We start from the raw sequence: 16,676 nt of genomic DNA, 5'->3' as shown, positions 1-16,676 counted from the left end.
GCATCGAGTCTAGCCAAGTTCAAACCTGTATATGTTCGAGTTTGGCTAGATTTGAATACCTTGAACTCGAACTCAACATCGAGCCTAAAATTTTTAACCAAGTTTGAGTTTGAGCTCGAGTTGGGTTCGAGTTCCAACTTATATTTAAAACTACAAAAATAAATAAAGAGAAAGTTTTGGTTCTAGAAAATTTTAAAGTTTAAAATGTAGCAATATCATTTATAGGAAATTACTCAGATTTCATAAAATTATATTAAAAATCTGCAGAGATTAGACGGGTAATGGGTGAATTAATCTTCTCATGAGATTATTTATCAGGCCTTCCTCGAACTGAAAATCAAAAGTCATAGATTCAAAGGCAAGCATTGAAGCTGCTTTCATTTCCTTGGCTTTCTTTGTCTAGGCCTTGATATGAATGGAAAAATAAAAACAAAAATAGATGCTACAGATGACAGTTATACAGATACAAAGACAGAGAAAATAGGTCTGAATCTGCTGTGAGCTTAGTTTCTTTTGTAGTTTGACTATCCACAATTCGACGGATAATCTATCCTCTTACACCTCCTCTTTCCTACATTCTGTAATCAAATGTCTCTTGCCAGAGAGGGATGTACTCCTGCTCCATCGCCTCTTCTCCTGAATATCCTCCTCCGTAGTAAGAGAAAGAAGAGCTGATGTAATCCCCATCTTCTGCATAACCCGCCATCCCCACCTGGGCGACGCCCATGTCCAGGTACCACTCACCCATTTCCTCGCAGGGACCAACATCCATGTCCACCCAATCAAAGGGGTCATCTAAGTGACACATCGATCTCGACCTATCTTGCTCATCATCATCGTCCAATCCCCCCATCACCAAGTCGCAGCTTCCGTACGCGTCATTAGGCTCTGAAGCAGCCCTGGAGTCGATCTCCTCCTGAAGGGATCTGATCACGCATCCCAACTGCTCGTCTTCGGCTTCCTCCATTTGAGATTCTTCCAGGAAGGCCATGAGAAGCGACTCGTCGAACTGGGAAACGTCCTCGAAGACGGTCTCCCAGTTGTCTGATGAAACAGAAGCGGCCATTAGAGGGTTGAAAGAGCTAAGAGAAGGGAACAGTTGAAAGCTGCAACAAGCTGAGCAGTACGAGTTCAAGTACACAAAAGCTGCTTCTTCACAGTTGGTCGCCTCATCCTATAATCCACGAAGGCCTTTAAATAGAAAGAAGTGGAGAGTCAGATGAACCTAATTCTTCTATCCACTCATGGGTCCTCCCCCTCACACACGTACAGAAATAAACATTGATAAATCATTCGATAACTAGTAAGAAAAAAAAAAAAACAGGTAGCTTAGAAACAGGAAATGAGAATGACCTTTACAGGTCAGTGGAGGGTACATGTGAGTGGAAAGATGGACAAGGGAACAGAAGATCCGGGGCCACGCCAACCACTATCAAAAGAGTGTGAGAGAGAGAAAGAGGAAGGGTCATGCGAGTGGGATAATGTGGAACGAAGGGCGATCACGAAGAAGAACAAGTAATCGGATTGAATATTTTGGAAGAGAAGGGTGGTTGAAGATGATGCCCGTATTTTATTTTGTAACCATCCACTCAAAGGCAGGAAGGCACGGTTGGCTGCACATGGTTGCCAACACAAAGGTGGGCACTGTTGGTGGGTTTAGATCTCCAATCTCTTATCTGTAATGGGTGGTGAATCTGCACCAATGTGATGGATGCGGTTTCCAGTTTCCTCCCTCCCTTCCTACCGAACCCAACCCACCATCGCCCATTACTATTTTCTTCATCTGGGTTGAACACTGAGTTCCTTTACTTTCACTTTCTTCATTACTTCCGTAGTCTGAAGATACTGGAGATCGATTCGCATCCAATAACCCGGAAGAGGTAAATGAAGCAAGATGAGATGGGACGTGATCCTAACTGTAAGGTTTGGACGAGGAAAAGCGTCACATCTCTGTTCCCATTTCGATAATGGCGATTGGCGATGACCAAACAAAGCCAGCGTTGGTTCATAGCAGTTAACATCGGAATAGTAAATGTCCTCGGCGGAATTGGATGGGTTCCCTTCCACGGCTCAACCAAGACAAGGATTATTAATACGAGTTGTAAGCCTTACGGAATTGCCTCGCAACCGACAGTCGGTCGGTCGGACAAGATATCCAGAATGCATTCCCCACTTATATCCATCTTCATTCGCTCTTTGCCCTCAAAGTGGGATCCATCACCCTTGCTTATCAAATGAAAGCTTCCCTTTCATTCAACTCGAAAAGTAGATCGTTCGCAAAGAACATCATTAGCATTGGTCGATGACGATGTTGCCTGTTTTGCTGCAATTTGTCGGTTTGAACTTAGGAGAGATGACCGAAATTTACTTCTTTAATTTAACGTCCCAATTAGACTCTGCCACTAGTTTGTCAAAATCATTCTAAAAGCCGATCAAATGACGAACTAGAGTAGTGGTTTTTTTCTTTTCTTTTCTGGTGGCTTAATTATCTTTACACCAGATTTGGGATCCATTCATTTGGCTTTAATGAGCATGTTTGACACCAACACCAATAACCTTCGCTTATTCTTTACCTAATCAAAATCGAGAGCACATGGGTGGGTTTAAATTTTGATCTTATCTACCTTGACTTTCGATGATCTCTGTGGTTCATCTTTACAATTTAAGCAAATTAAGGGAGGACCAATCGTCTGGTCTACTCACATGAGGCGTTACCAAATGTCAATCATGCATACATTTGGAAATTATTAAAGTCTCTCTCGAGTTGGCCGCACTAATATGGACGTTGAGTCACCATCTCCGCCGTGTCTCCTGCTCGATCATTAGCCATCTTTGTAAAGCTAATCTGGACGAGCCTTTTTTCTTTATTGTAACGAAAGCAATATCCGAGGACGAGGATACCAAACAATGGAGATTTTTCTTTTGAACGGCGAGATTCGAGAAGCAGACAGCGTACAGAATACAGAGAGCTGCCCCTTGATCTGCAAGCAAAACCACGTTCTGATGAATAAATCAAAAGTAACTAACCACCTTGCTTTGTTTACATTCCGATAATTGGCTTGAAACGTGAATCGTAAACAAGGAGAAGAGATCATCATGCTTTGAACTGAAACAAGGAGGAAGAAGAACATGTAAGAATCGCACGTGAATGACAGCTAGAAGTTAGAGTAGATCGGCGACTATTGATTAAATTCAACTCATGAAATCAAAGTTTACAGAATAATCTTGTAGGTGTTTAACGAATAACAACTAACGCCAAATAGACCCATCGAATCATGTTTGTATATTCTGCTCTTAGCTTCTGTAGACAAACTTGGACATGAACAATAGATTTTTTGGCTTTGATAATCAGACCGACCGTGAACAGCTTCTGCTGTCAGGAGATGGGTGAGCAGTGCGTCCATGGACTTCAATTAATTGAGGGTTGGTCGTGGCTAAAGTGGGGTTTATGAAGGCAGGCCAGAAACACAGATAAGAGGAGACAACCTTCACGTGTTGGATGATGATCAATGATGAAGCCAGGACGAGGTCTAACCTCCTCGAAATGAATTAGGGGACCCAGCGACATTGGATTTGCTGGAATATGGGCAGATTGTAGAGGAGGCCATCAGTGAAGGTGGGTAGAAGATGGGTTGCTTTACAGTGCATTCGAGGAAAGAAATGGAACCTACTGAACCCAGTCAATCAGTGTACAAAGTGACGATGAATGAATCGGGGAGCACATGGAGGGGTGGTGAAGGGGGGCCATCTACCTGAACTATCGTTTTCTGCCACCAATTTCAACGATATTGGGATCAACTACTACGGCTGCTGCTTCCCTCTACTCGGAACTGAAACGATTCATGTACAATGAGTTCCTATCCTTCATGTCGTCACTGATATTTACCTTTGATTAATATCTAGTTCTTAAATGTTAAAGGAGACCCAATTTAACATTAAAACCTATTCAGATTGTATATTTTACCTAGGATTGGATCTAAGGACTTAACCATTGAAAATTTCTGTGTCTTTTCATTTTTCAGGAATTCAATTTCATTTTACCATAGATTCTTTGATGGTATTATAGCTAAAGGTCAAATCTTTGGTTTTATTTTTTCTTTTTCTGTCATTTTTCACTATCTTTTTTTGTTTTATCTATTTTATATTAATTCATCCAAATTGTTTCATCTATTAGAGAGATCAACTTGAACATTTTGCCTCTTTTTTCATTGAAAAGAAAAATATTGTGAAATAATCATGAATTTCAAGTTTTTCATAGGAGCATTTTGTTGAAACTTTTAACTTTGCTTTGAAATTCTCTAGAATTGAAACTTCTATTTGAAAGGAAATACAAATCCGATCATGTTGAATAAATTTCACATACACAACAACCAAATTGCTATTCTATTCAGTTCTCGTACTGAATACAAACTTCATAGTGGGCAAATACACATCCACAAAACATAAATACACAAATAGGGTCCACAGATACAGTATTAAACAAAAATCAAACTTGAGAGAAAGGAACCTTCTTGCTGGGCACAATGACACTATTCAGCAGCAGCTTTGCTTCTCACGCTCTCTATCCAGCAATGACAACGTTGGCTTCCAACCTTGACCTCCTCCGACAACAATCCCGAGTCCCGAGCTCCAGCTCCGGTAACAACAGCAAGAGCCTCCCGGACTCCTCTTCCGTCAACGGTGAGAGTCTCTCCAACTCTCTCTCTTCCGACTACAACGAGAACCTCCCCAGCTCTCTCTCTTTCGGCTACAACGAGAACCTCCCCAACTCTCTCTCTTCCATCAACAAATGCCTCCCGAGCTCTCTCTCCTTTCTCCTCAATTTTCCCTTTTCTGTTTCTGCTCTCACACCACGCCGCACCAACGATTTTTCCCTTAACCTAATTTATTTCACCCTTACTGTATCTCACACCCGACGCACTGTGCGTCTATGGCTTAAAGTGGGTCCACACGGGCTAGGCCCACTGGTGTTGATTTTCAACTCTCCCCCTCAACACGAGCTCTCGTGCCTAGATCATGTATTATCAACACGGTCACGCCTCGTGACCTCCTTCTCTTCTGGCTTCCTTTTCTTTGATTTTTTGTTAATTTTCTCCTGGCTTAACAACTTGATCTTTCTCTATCTCCTTAAGATCTCTCACTTCTTTCATGGAGCCTTTATCCCCCTTACCGATGTCTCTTTCCATCTTCTTTACATGTCTATTTCCCTTACTGTTATCATGGTGTCCAGTAGTCAATTCAGATTTCACAAGGGCTCCTCCAATAGCAGCATCTGAAATAGATTCAACAGCATTTAATGAGATTTTACCTTGGGAACCTTTACTTCTCTCATCATTATCCTTCATCTGGCAGTCATCATAAACTCCAGGGACCCCACCTCTATGAGCAAATGGTCCTGCCTCTCCATTTTTTACTCTTGATTTCTGGTTTTGTAGGATTCCATTATGACTAACATTGCTTCTCTCACTATTCTCAGACATGTGACCTCCATTGGTCTCCTTGTTCAATGCCTTAGACACATCATCCTTTCTCTGCTCAGTAAACTGAAGTACTCCAAAGCTATGAACCTTATTATCAAATTCATCATCATCTGATGCATAATTCCCAAGACCCAATACATCACCAAGAGTGCTAGAAACATAATTTCCTTTTGAAGCTTCATCTTCAATAGCATCCTTCACTTGTTTAATAGTTGTGACTGGGACTAAAATCTTTGTTGAAGCCTTTTGTGTGGGGACTGCATGGGATGATTGAGATGCCATATGGTTTTGATGAAAAATTGTGTTATCAACTTCAATTTCTAGGCCATCCTCTTCATCCCTCTCAAATTCCTCTTCTCTTCCCCCTTTCTTCAACATTTCATCACTTATTTGTTCAGTAGTTGTAAAAGTGAGGGCTAATTCTTCTTCCCCCATAACCAAGTGTCATTTTTCTTCCTCCATAACAAAATGTGCTTCAGTATCCCACTCCTTTTCAATCTTCTCCTGAGATGTGTAAGTGGCAATGTTACTTTCAACAGACTGTTTCTGGGACCAACAATTTCTAGCTATGTGGCCCAGCCTCCCGCAGTTGTAACACTTGACATCAAACCTTCTACTATTTTCATGATTCTTCGAAACTCCCCCTTGACGAAAGCTTCCCTCTTCTTGGTAACTCTTCTGACGAGAGCTTCCCTCTTCTTGATGACTTTTTACCTTGTCACTATCCTTTCTAGACCCACTACCAGTGTACCGTTTGACATTACCTCTGCTCTTGCTAGTGTAGAGCGCTTCTGCCTCACCTTTCAGTGAGACTTCTCTCATTTGTTTAGCCAAGGTTTCCTGACCAATGAGTAAATTTTCACACTCAACAAGTGATGGTGGAGTCGGCCATTCCTGTATAGCAGCAATGAATCCCCGATATTCGGGTCTCAGACCATGAGTGATTATCCTCTTGATCCTGGGTTCCCCAATGGGAGCTTTTGGGTCTAATTCTGAAATTTCCCCACATATCGACTTCATCTTGTGAAAATAATCAATAATGGTCATGTCATGTTGTGCCGTTGATAGCAGCTCATTCTCAAGCAGTTGCAATCTTACATCGTTCTTCTTTGAGAACAGTGTAGCGTAAGTGCCCCATGCTTCCTTCGGTGTTTTTACATCCCGAATGTGCTCCAACATTTCTTCTTCAATTGTGGTCTTTAAGGCAAACATTGTTTTGCTTGCTTTAATTTTCCATTTTCGTAAGATCCCATTGGCATCCTCTGTAACTGGTTGTGTAGTTTCACTGCCACCAACAACCTCCCACAGGTCTTGACCTTGTAGGTAAGACTCAATACATGTTGACCACATATTATAGTTTTTGTGGTTGAGCTTCTTGACTCCTCCACCCACATGAAGATCATTTATTATACTGGCACAACTTCACTCTACCCAACAACCTCAGATAGCAGCAACCTTGCAGAGTACCTTACTGTTCACACCTCAAGATAGCTTCACTTAAAAATAACGATCCCTGACCGTCCCGCTTTGATACCAATTGTTGAATAAATTTCACATACACAACAACCAAATTGCTATTCTATTCAGTTCTCGTACTGAATACAAACTTCACAGTGGGCAAATACACATCCATAAAATATAAATACACAAATAGGGTCCACAGATACAATATTAAACAAAAATCAAACTTGAGAAAAAGGAACCTCCTTGCTGCGCACAACGACACTATTCAGCAGCAGCGTCGCTTCTCACGCTCTCTGTCCAGCAATGACAACGTTGGCTTCCAACCCTGACCTCTTCTGACAACAATCCCGAGTCTCGTGCTCCAGCTCCGGCAACAACAGCAAGAGCCTCCCGGACTCCTCCTCTTCCGTCAACGGCGAAAGTCTCTCCAACTCTCTCTCTTCCTGCTACAACGAGAACCTCCCCAACTCTCTCTCTTCCGTCAACAAAAGCTTCCCGAGCTCTCTCTCCTTTTCTCCCCGATAAAGTCTCCCTTATTGTATCTCACACCCGACGCACTGTGCGTCTACGGCTTAAACACACAAAAAAAGGTGGGCCCACACTGGCTAGACCCGTTGGTGTTGATTTTCAACAGGTAGAAGATGGGTTGTTTTACAGTGCATTAGAGGAAAAAAATGGAACCTACTGAACCCAGTCAATCAATATACAAAGTGACGATGAATGAATCGGGGAGCACATGGAGGGGTGGTGAGGGGGGGCCATCTACCTGAACTATCGTTTTCTGCCACCAATTTCAACGATATTGGGATCAACTACTCCTGCTGCTGCTTCCCTTTGCTCGGAACTGAAACGATTCCTATACAATGAGTTCCTATCCTTCATGCCGTCATTGATGTTTGTCTTTGATTAGTATATTTTACCTAGGATTGGGCTCTAAGGACTTAACCATTGAAAATTTTTGTGTCTTTTCATTTTTCTGGAATTCAATTTCATTTTACCATAGATTATTTGATGGTATTATAGCTAAAGGTCAAATCTTTGATTTTATTTTTTCTTTTTCTGTCATTTTTCACTATCTTTTTTTGTTTTATCTATTTTATATTAATTCATCCAAATTGTTTCATCTATTAGAGACATCAACTTGAACATTTCATCTCTTGTTTTATTGAAAATAAAAATATTGTGAAATAATCATGAATTTCAAGTTTTTCATAGGAGAATTTTGTTGAAACTTTTAATTTTTCTTTGAAATTTTCTAGAATTGAAACTTCTATTTGAAAGGAAATACAATTCCGATCATTTTGCCTCCTCTTTGGTAAAAAAACCATTGGAAAAAATGACTTCACAATTGCCAATTTTGTGGCTATGATTTCATTCGCTATTGGGAGGAAGAAGATGAGCCTGTGTGGCTCACACGAAATAGCCACATTCGTGACATATACCACTTCTTGATTTTGGATTCGATGTGCAACTTCAACATGTGATCCACATAACGCTCGCTTATCCGTTTATTGTGTGGTTTGGTTCCTTATCATTTTTTGCTCAAACCAGATCAATTTTAGTTCAATACAAAACCACACATATTTTTGGCAATTTTAATCATGAATTGCCAAAAATAAGAGAAAATATATTGATTATTTTATTACCTTAATTATGAAAATGACATAAATAAAGGAATTTCAAAGCTTTGGTTAAGGATTTAAAATTATGTCCATTTTTGCCAATAAATAGGTATGTAATTGATATGATAATAATTCTTATTTAATAAATTTTCTCCCTCTCTTTTTTTCCATTAATTAGGTTCCTATGGTAAAATTATGTAACACTTAATTATTTTATTTAATAATATTTATGTTTTGTAATTTTTCAGATTTTTGTTATTATATTTACTTTTTAAATTAATTTAATGATTTAATTTTAATCTGATATTTTTATTTTTTAATTAAACACTAATACATTTTTTATTTAATTTAAATCTGATATTTTTATTTTTTAATTTAAACACTAATCCATCTATAAATAATATAATATATTAATTACTTTTTGATTCATAGGTATCATACAATAATAGCCATATAGATACAATAATAGCCATATAGATACTACCCATATAATGGACTGCGTTTTGACATATGGAGTTAGAATTTTATTTTATTTTTTTGGTTGCGTGACAACAAATTTGCATAGGTATTTTACAAGTACATTATTTAGTGAATATAAATTTGTAAGTAACAAACATAGTCAATATTGTTAAGATGTAATTGATAATTTTTAGAAATAACACTTCAACCATTTGTGATATTTTATTAAGTGTGTGCTACACATTGTTGGAATATGTTGGTAATCTGCGTTATGACCTGGTCTTCCGCACCTAAAACGGTTAACCTGTCGGGTGAGGATGGTTTGGTACTCAACATTTGGCACGCCATCCCGCGTTTGAATGCCCGTGAGTTCGTTTGCATTTGGTTTGGCGCGGAAGACCAGGTCATAACACAGATCACCAAAATATTCCAACACACATTTGACCTCTATAAACTACCATTGTAATGTTGTCAAAGATCAAGTACCAATAAAATAAAATTTGTAAAAATCTTGAAGTTTGATCTAGATAATTCATTCGATCAAGTAAAGATGAACACAACCAATTCAAAGGTCAGAGTCTTAAACGATCTTAAAACCGATGTTGTCAATAGTAGCACAACTATTGGTATAGGGTTAAAGCTCTTAATTTTTTGTTTTTATAATTTTATTTTGGATATGATATTTAACTTATTTAAAGTATGAATAATTTATATATTCAATGTGTTATATATGAAGAAATTAATTTTATTTTAAAAATATTTGTATACTTTCTAATTGACTTGATTTCTTGCTATGATAGTTTAATAAAAAAATAAAATAAAAATAATAATCTCCCCGAAGATGATATTGGCGACGAAAAAAGAACAAACTATATGCATTGAAAATTATTTTATGTTAGTTCTTTTATGATAGGCCTATAGTCTCCTCTTGTTCCATAAAGGCATAGAACTACTCACTAATAAATAGGGGTGGTACCAAGCCAAACCGACTCCCAAACCATTCCAGTTCAGTTCACTTCAATTTCTATTTGAGATTGGCTCTAACTCAAACTTGAAATAAGGCTTGTTAAGTATAACAATCCAAACTCAAGATTTTTCAAGTTCGGCTTATTAGTTTGTGAGCTGACTCTTTAGTATAATTTTTTGTATGAAAATACCCTTTACTTTAATTGCTTTCGTTAATTTCCTCTTTAGTTGGTTGATAATTGTTCTTAACCTCTAAGAAGATCGATCGTTCAGCCCTTTTGGGTCCTTCAACATCTAATGTTGTTGTTTGTTAATAGAATAAATATTATTGATGGAAATATTTACTCTTTTTTAGGTTTATTAAGCTGGTTGTTATACATTAGTATGCTCCGTTGCAAAGTCTTGAACTCGTTTGTGATACCTTTGCAGTTCAATTGTATAAAAAAAATCATAATATTTTAATTATTTATTTATAAAATTTTAAATATAAATTAGAGGCTCGGGTTCAAATATTAAAAATTTTGGGCTGACACTCGGCTCCATGCACTGTTCTCAATTTCTTTTCCCTCCTGTTTCGTAAATTGCAGCTCCCTTCCGGTTCCAAGGGCAGGGTAGCGGCTCATCTCGTGCTTTGAATGAAAAGGAGGCGTTTGCTCGATTTTTTCTGCAGAAACGTACTAAGTGATCGAGCTTTCAAGGTTCCCTTTTGTCTTCCTTTCTTAATCTCTCTCCTCCCTCTTTTCAGCAGGGGTCAATTTCTTGTTATTTCTCTTCAAACAGATCTCGGATGGCCCATTCAGAGCGGCGCTGTTACAAACCTAGCTTGCGGTGGAATGCCCGAGTCGAAGAATACTTCGTCACGGCATACGGTGCTGAACACTTCTATGAAATCTCCGAAGCCCTTACGTGAGTGATACCTCGTGAAATTTTTCATTGAATTTTTCAACCGCTATCCATGTTCTTGCTCACATTTTTCTTTCAAATCCTTTATTTCATTTTTTTCTTTTGGTTTTTAGTTATTTTGGCTTATTTATTTTCAAATGATGAAACAACTGTTTGTTGCAACTCAACGAGGCAAACGAGTCTTTCCCTGAGTGGTTCTAGACTTTCTCTTCAGTTTAATTTCATAGCTTTTGATTCAAAGTTATTATTCAGTAGACACATTTCCTCCTAGAAATGTTAAAAGTGTTCATACGGTTGGCCGGGGACCTGATAAACGTAGTAATAGTCAGGGTGAAGGTGGAGGAACCTTGTGTTTCTGAACGTAGAAAGTTCGCATATTTCTGTTGAATCTTCAATTCTGTTTTTTGTACTCCTTATTGCGTTGTCTCGTATCATATTCTGCTTATCCATTGAAAACTACTATTTATTTTTCTGGAAGACGACCATTGAACTATTTATTTTTCCCTGCACATTTAAAATTTTCAGTTCACTGATTGTATAACTTGATTAGGCGCCCTTCCACCTACTCTTGCATTCGCGTGAATACTCTCAAGGCCACGACTGACTCTGTTATAGAGAAATTAACGAGCATCCTCCATGAAGCTAAGCTGAGTAGTTGTGTTCACGGTATGAATGTGAGCAAAGGCAATGGCACTTCTGTTGTTGCTTCAGACGAAAAGCAAGAAGAAAAAATTGAAGAACGGCAACTTGAATTGCTCGGTGAAAATAATTGTGGGCCATGTTTAGGATTGTTTAGACATGGAGCTGCTTCCCTCGTTTATAAGTGTCCAATGCCTGGACTGGACAATGTCGTGTTTGTTAAAGGATCAGGACCACATAAAATTGAGTACAGTGATGCACCCAAACAGCTTTTCAAGGAGGTAATTGTCAGCCGTAAATGTGCCGAGGCAGTTCTTCGGGGAGCTCAGGTATGCATTTCTATGACATTTATTCAGAATTGTAGCATTCATGAAAGTTTCTAAGTCAGATGTTGGAATGACATTACATCCTTTTTAGAGTTTAAATGGGAAATCAAGAATTGGCAATGTTTTCTAGTCTTTTGTTAGGTCTAATGTTTCCAGTTTGATGTCTCCTATGGTTACTCCATCCCAGAGGTTCTTTATTTAATGAGATTGGATCCTCATCCTTGGAGTATGTGTTTATTGTGGTTACTTACCGATTCTTTACTGTTTCATTTGTATGAATAATGATGCGATACATCTTACAGTGCATTATCAATTTATAAAGTCAACTTATATATATTTTTTTATGACTATCACTTTCCATAATTTTCTGGTTTCTTTGATTTTTTGTTGGAGCTCTATCTTGATGCAAGCATTTCTCATGGGGTCGATCTTCAGATATTTGTTCCTGGTGCACTGGCTTGTAGTGCACATGTTGAGAAGGGAGATACTGTTGCAGTTTCTGTTGCTGTGGAGCAGCCAAACAGTGATGGTGGACGGAATTTTGGTTTTACTCGTGGAACTGTTTTGCAGGGTCTGGAAACAGGTAACTTATAATCAGTCTTTCCATAAGTAGGCCAAACTCAGGTCTACCTGAACCAAGCTGGAAGCCTAATCATATTTCTTAGTCATAAGCTTTGAAATGTTGTAATAAAAATATAAAGAGTTTTGATGCATATTATATTATGAGAGCATTTGTGAATAGTGATTTAGGGATACCAATTTACAATTGAAGGTTAACTCTTCATGGTCCATTTTCAAGTTCAGATTATACAATGTACATAATATATGTATTTTTTATTTCGTTTTATTTCCTTGTCGGAAGTAGGGGAGTTAATTGATTCCAAAGCCAAAAAATGGTTATGAGCTAGTTGCTACTTTCTCTATTTGAATTGGCTGCAACTGTGATGGGTATATAGATAAGCTTGTCTATATCTCACTGTTATCAAAACTTAATATTCAGACCAGCTCTAGTTCATTTTTCATGTCCTGATTTGTCTGCATCAGATCCACAGTATCACGAGAGGAGAGGCATGTATATTGGCCAAGGAACTACGATGATGTCGAGGGCTGGGATCTTCCGTGAGTCATCAGGGGTGGCTGTGGAAATGACAAAGAGAGTGTTCGAATTGCCATCCTTCAATGGTATTATTTTTCTACCATGGATTCACATCATAGGTGGCAGTGCATGACCTTCTGGGGCAATTTGATCTGTTTCTCTTATTACTTTTGTTCGTCACTATAAGCTGTTGGCTTGTCTCTTATTGTTGTCCATCTCCTGCTAGAAGTAAAGCATGAACATCATCTACAACTTGTTTATTGGAAATCCGGTAGCCCAAGATGACAGAGACATGTGTAGAGAATTTATATCATTAACAGATTGTGCAGGAAGCATTAGATGATTAGGTCGAATCACTGACTCAAGCCATCTAGTCATATTTGGGATTCATGGGGTTTTTACACCAATGCGGTAAAAAATATCCCATTTATAAATGTCTACAAGTAACTTAAGGCTGTCTGAAAGTCCTAAATTGTAGCTAGTCCTTTTGCGTTTGGATTTTCTGACATGCCCGAAGAGAACTGGCAAGCTAGTTTTACGTGCTTTCATATATGTTATTTAGTGACACTTCTTGTTTCATGTCTTTCCTAGATGTGCTTGAGGGGGAAATATTTCTTCAAAACTTGCCCAGCATTGTCACTGCTCGTGTTCTTGGTATGTGCAAGCTCTTGTTCTTTAACTAATGATTTCATACTCCTTAATGCTAGTGTCAATATATTCCTATCTCATTATCTGTGCTCAAATTTTGAGCTATTAATGCTACTTGGAGGATGATTCATTTCCTAGGATATTTATATAGTTTATCTTCCTGTTTTAGATTTTTTAAATAAATTTCTTGCTTTAGAGTTGTTAGGAATAATCCATATAGGCTAAAGTCCAGAAAAATCTTGTAGTTATTAGTTGGAAAAAAACTTCCTAATTTTGATTAGTCATATTGGGATGGACCTGGACCCAACTTTAGTAGAAGTCTCACTTTTCACTTCCAGATACTTATTCTTTTTTTTGAACTGTTTGTGTTAGATCCTCAACGAGGAGAGCGTATATTGGACATGTGTGCTGCTCCTGGAGGGAAAACAACTGCTATTGCAATTCTCATGAAGGATGAGGGAGAAGTCATTGCAGTTGACAGATCTCACAATAAGGTAAAAAACAACTTCAGATAAATGTCTAAGTTAACTTTGAAAGACAACTATATGCCTGTGAATTTGTTGATAAATGCAAAAATAAAGTGGAACATCTCATGCAACTGCTAAAGTTACCCTGTGGGGCGGTCCTGTATGGAAGAAGTCAGTGTTGGATTTATTGGGTTGTGTTTCATCCAGGTCAGCTTGTTTGCAGATTTTTATTTCAGTGTTAAGTTAACAAACCTTAAATATGTTTTAAGGTATTGGATATCCAGAATCTGGCTGCAGAGATGGGTTTAACTTGTATAAGGGCATATAAGCTTGATGCTCTCAAAGCTGTCTCTCGAGCAAATGACTCAACTGGCTCAAACCTTTCAAGTCATAAGATTGAATCTCTGGATGCTAATGTTGAAGTGTCAGCTCTGCTCCACTCTCCCAAAGACACTGATCATTCTCCTACCATGGAAGTATGCAACCATGATACACAATGCACAAAAAATGGTGCAAAATGTAGGTATATTGTTGCTATTAAGAGTTAGTGTTTTCAAATAAAATGTTTATGTAATCACACTCCAATACTTGCAAATTGTGACTTGCTGAGATTTTCTAAAATCTAATGAATTGACTGTTTTTGGAATGAAAAAGCAAATCAAGGAACTTACCTTAGCAAAGCTCACGACAGGAAGAATGCCAGAAGAATGAAAAATGGGCCAGGAAGAAACCATAGCATAGGTGGTAGAGTCGAAAGTTCAAAGGGATTTTATCCTAATAGTTTTGACCGGGTGCTTCTTGACGCTCCTTGTTCTGCCCTTGGCTTGAGACCTCGGCTCTTTGCTGGAGAGGCAAGACTCTTTGTAGTTTGGATTTAGTATTTTCTGAATTCCTTTGCCTGTGGGATGGAAGACATATAAAAGACTGCATTGTGGGCGACTAAACTTTTCTTTTTGTTCATGCAGGAAACAGTAGAATCTTTAAGAAATCATGTAAAATATCAGAGAAAAATGTTTGATCAGGCTGTTCAATTGGTGCGCCCTGGTGGAGTTCTTGTTTATTCCACGTAAGATTTCATTTCTGATGTTTTTATTCCATTCGTGTGTGAGTTCCTAGGTAGCTTTTTTCAATGTGAAAATGCATTTTAATCTGCTGTTTACGTTTGATTCTATAATCCATTTACCTTTTACAGCTCCTCATGTAAAACTGTCTTTATTCCTTCAACCTTTGCTTACAGAATGTTAGCCCAACATATATATTGATAAAAAAGTTGACACATGGTTGCAGAGTTCTTACTCTATACTGTGATATTATTACAGATGCACGATAAACCCAGGTGAGAATGAAGCATTAGTTCGGTATGCTTTGGATACATATGGGTTTCTGGCACTTGCTTCGCAGGTAATTTGTTATGTATTTTCTTCTTTTATTTGTCTTTCCCTGCTAAGTATCTTGAGTTATTAGCTTATGTTTTTTCAATGGACCAAAAGAAAATTGATGAAAACAATGCAAGTGATTGAATGCCATTTGCATTCATCTTCAGATAATAATTGCATCTCAATGCACAAATTATGCATATTCAATGTAATTGAGTTAAATATAACCTTTTATTGGTTTTACCTGTTTGTATGAGCTCAAAAGTCTTTTGATTCTCTAGAAGGTAAATTACTGGCTTATTAAAATCAGACTGATAAAATAGCTCTAGTAGTAAGTTGTCAAGAAGTACGTTTTGCAGCTTCAGTCAACTTATAAAGCAAGCTACTAACTGAACTTTGTTTCACTAATGCCAGCACCCAAGAATTGGAGGGCCAGGTCTTGTTGGAAAATGTAATCTATCTGATGAAAATTTTGTGGAGTAAGTGTTTTTTATTGTCATCCATGATCATAATTAGAGTTTGAGAGCATATCTTCTTCCTTATCATTGAGTTGAGTCTGCAACATTTCAAACTGTTAGATCAACCTAATGAAGAATGTAGATAAAACTGCTCTAAATATTAAAGATGGACCTTTATCCAGAAGCTTCCCTGACTCACATGTGTCTAATCTCTTTATAACGTTCCAGGGAATGGTTGAGACATGGCGAAGAAGAATTTGTCCAGAGATTTGACCCATCGTCTCCACTAGACACCATTGGTTTCTTCATTGCTAAATTTAGTGTTGGCATGAACAAGGCCTAAATAAATAGGTCTTTCTTCACATTGCTTGTCTCCTCAGATTCGTGCTCTCCAGGGAAAGTTCTGTATGACTTGGACTAATTAGGCCTGCAGTTCAGCCGAGGAGCGCTGCAACCTGCCTCCCAAGAGAGCATCGTAAGAACTGTTTCCTCCACACGTCTTGTAACGAAAAAAGCTGGTTGCCTGTAAAAGCTTTGGCTTGAACCGAGCTTTTCAGTTCATTTGACACTAGGCATTCCTGCGGTCTCAGAGTCCACTAGATGCTGTGTTGCTAACAATCATCAAGTGGCACGATTTTCCTGTGACCATTTAACATTAAAATTATACTCATTTCTGCATGAAAGTTTTGGTGATAGTGAGTCCATACCAATGTAATCAATTGGAAATTTCACATATTTTATACTTTCATTAAATGAGGAATGACTCCCTTAC

General features: G+C 38.1%; 2 protein-coding genes across 5 annotated transcripts; one reads left to right on the top strand and one right to left on the bottom strand.

The window, feature by feature from the left end:
* Positions 1-5,924: 5,924 nt before the first annotated feature.
* On the bottom strand, positions 5,925-6,830 carry LOC137963445 (uncharacterized). The gene has a single exon (XM_068810565.1). It carries the CDS (start codon positions 6,828-6,830, stop codon positions 5,925-5,927), a length of 906 nt encoding a protein of 301 aa, XP_068666666.1.
* A 3,718-nt stretch (positions 6,831-10,548) lies between these two features.
* On the top strand, positions 10,549-16,674 carry LOC137962834 (rRNA (cytosine-C(5))-methyltransferase NOP2C). 4 transcript variants are annotated; one of them, XM_068809932.1, is made up of 13 exons: positions 10,549-10,689; positions 10,772-10,897; positions 11,445-11,862; positions 12,295-12,442; positions 12,904-13,041; positions 13,547-13,609; positions 13,976-14,097; positions 14,340-14,589; positions 14,725-14,921; positions 15,036-15,136; positions 15,390-15,471; positions 15,861-15,925; positions 16,133-16,674. In XM_068809932.1, exons 2-13 carry the CDS (start codon positions 10,779-10,781, stop codon positions 16,245-16,247), a joined length of 1,818 nt encoding a protein of 605 aa, XP_068666033.1. In that variant the 5' UTR covers positions 10,549-10,689; positions 10,772-10,778; the 3' UTR covers positions 16,248-16,674. The 4 variants fall into 4 exon arrangements, with proteins under 4 accessions (XP_068666033.1, XP_068666032.1, XP_068666034.1 ...); XM_068809931.1 differs by having other exon boundaries at positions 10,549-10,897; XM_068809933.1 differs by having other exon boundaries at positions 10,549-10,897; positions 14,340-14,593; positions 14,762-14,921.
* The last annotated feature ends 2 nt before the right edge of the window (positions 16,675-16,676 follow it).

Source organism: Aristolochia californica, unplaced genomic scaffold (genome assembly GCF_029961685.1).
Source record: "Aristolochia californica isolate CCGP_79_NKW_82.1479 unplaced genomic scaffold, dmAriCali1.0.hap1 SCAF_4, whole genome shotgun sequence".
NCBI lineage: Eukaryota > Viridiplantae > Streptophyta > Magnoliopsida > Piperales > Aristolochiaceae > Aristolochia > Aristolochia californica.
The sequence above is the reverse complement of the archived record's forward strand: the minus strand, read 5'-3'. Positions and strand labels throughout refer to the sequence as shown.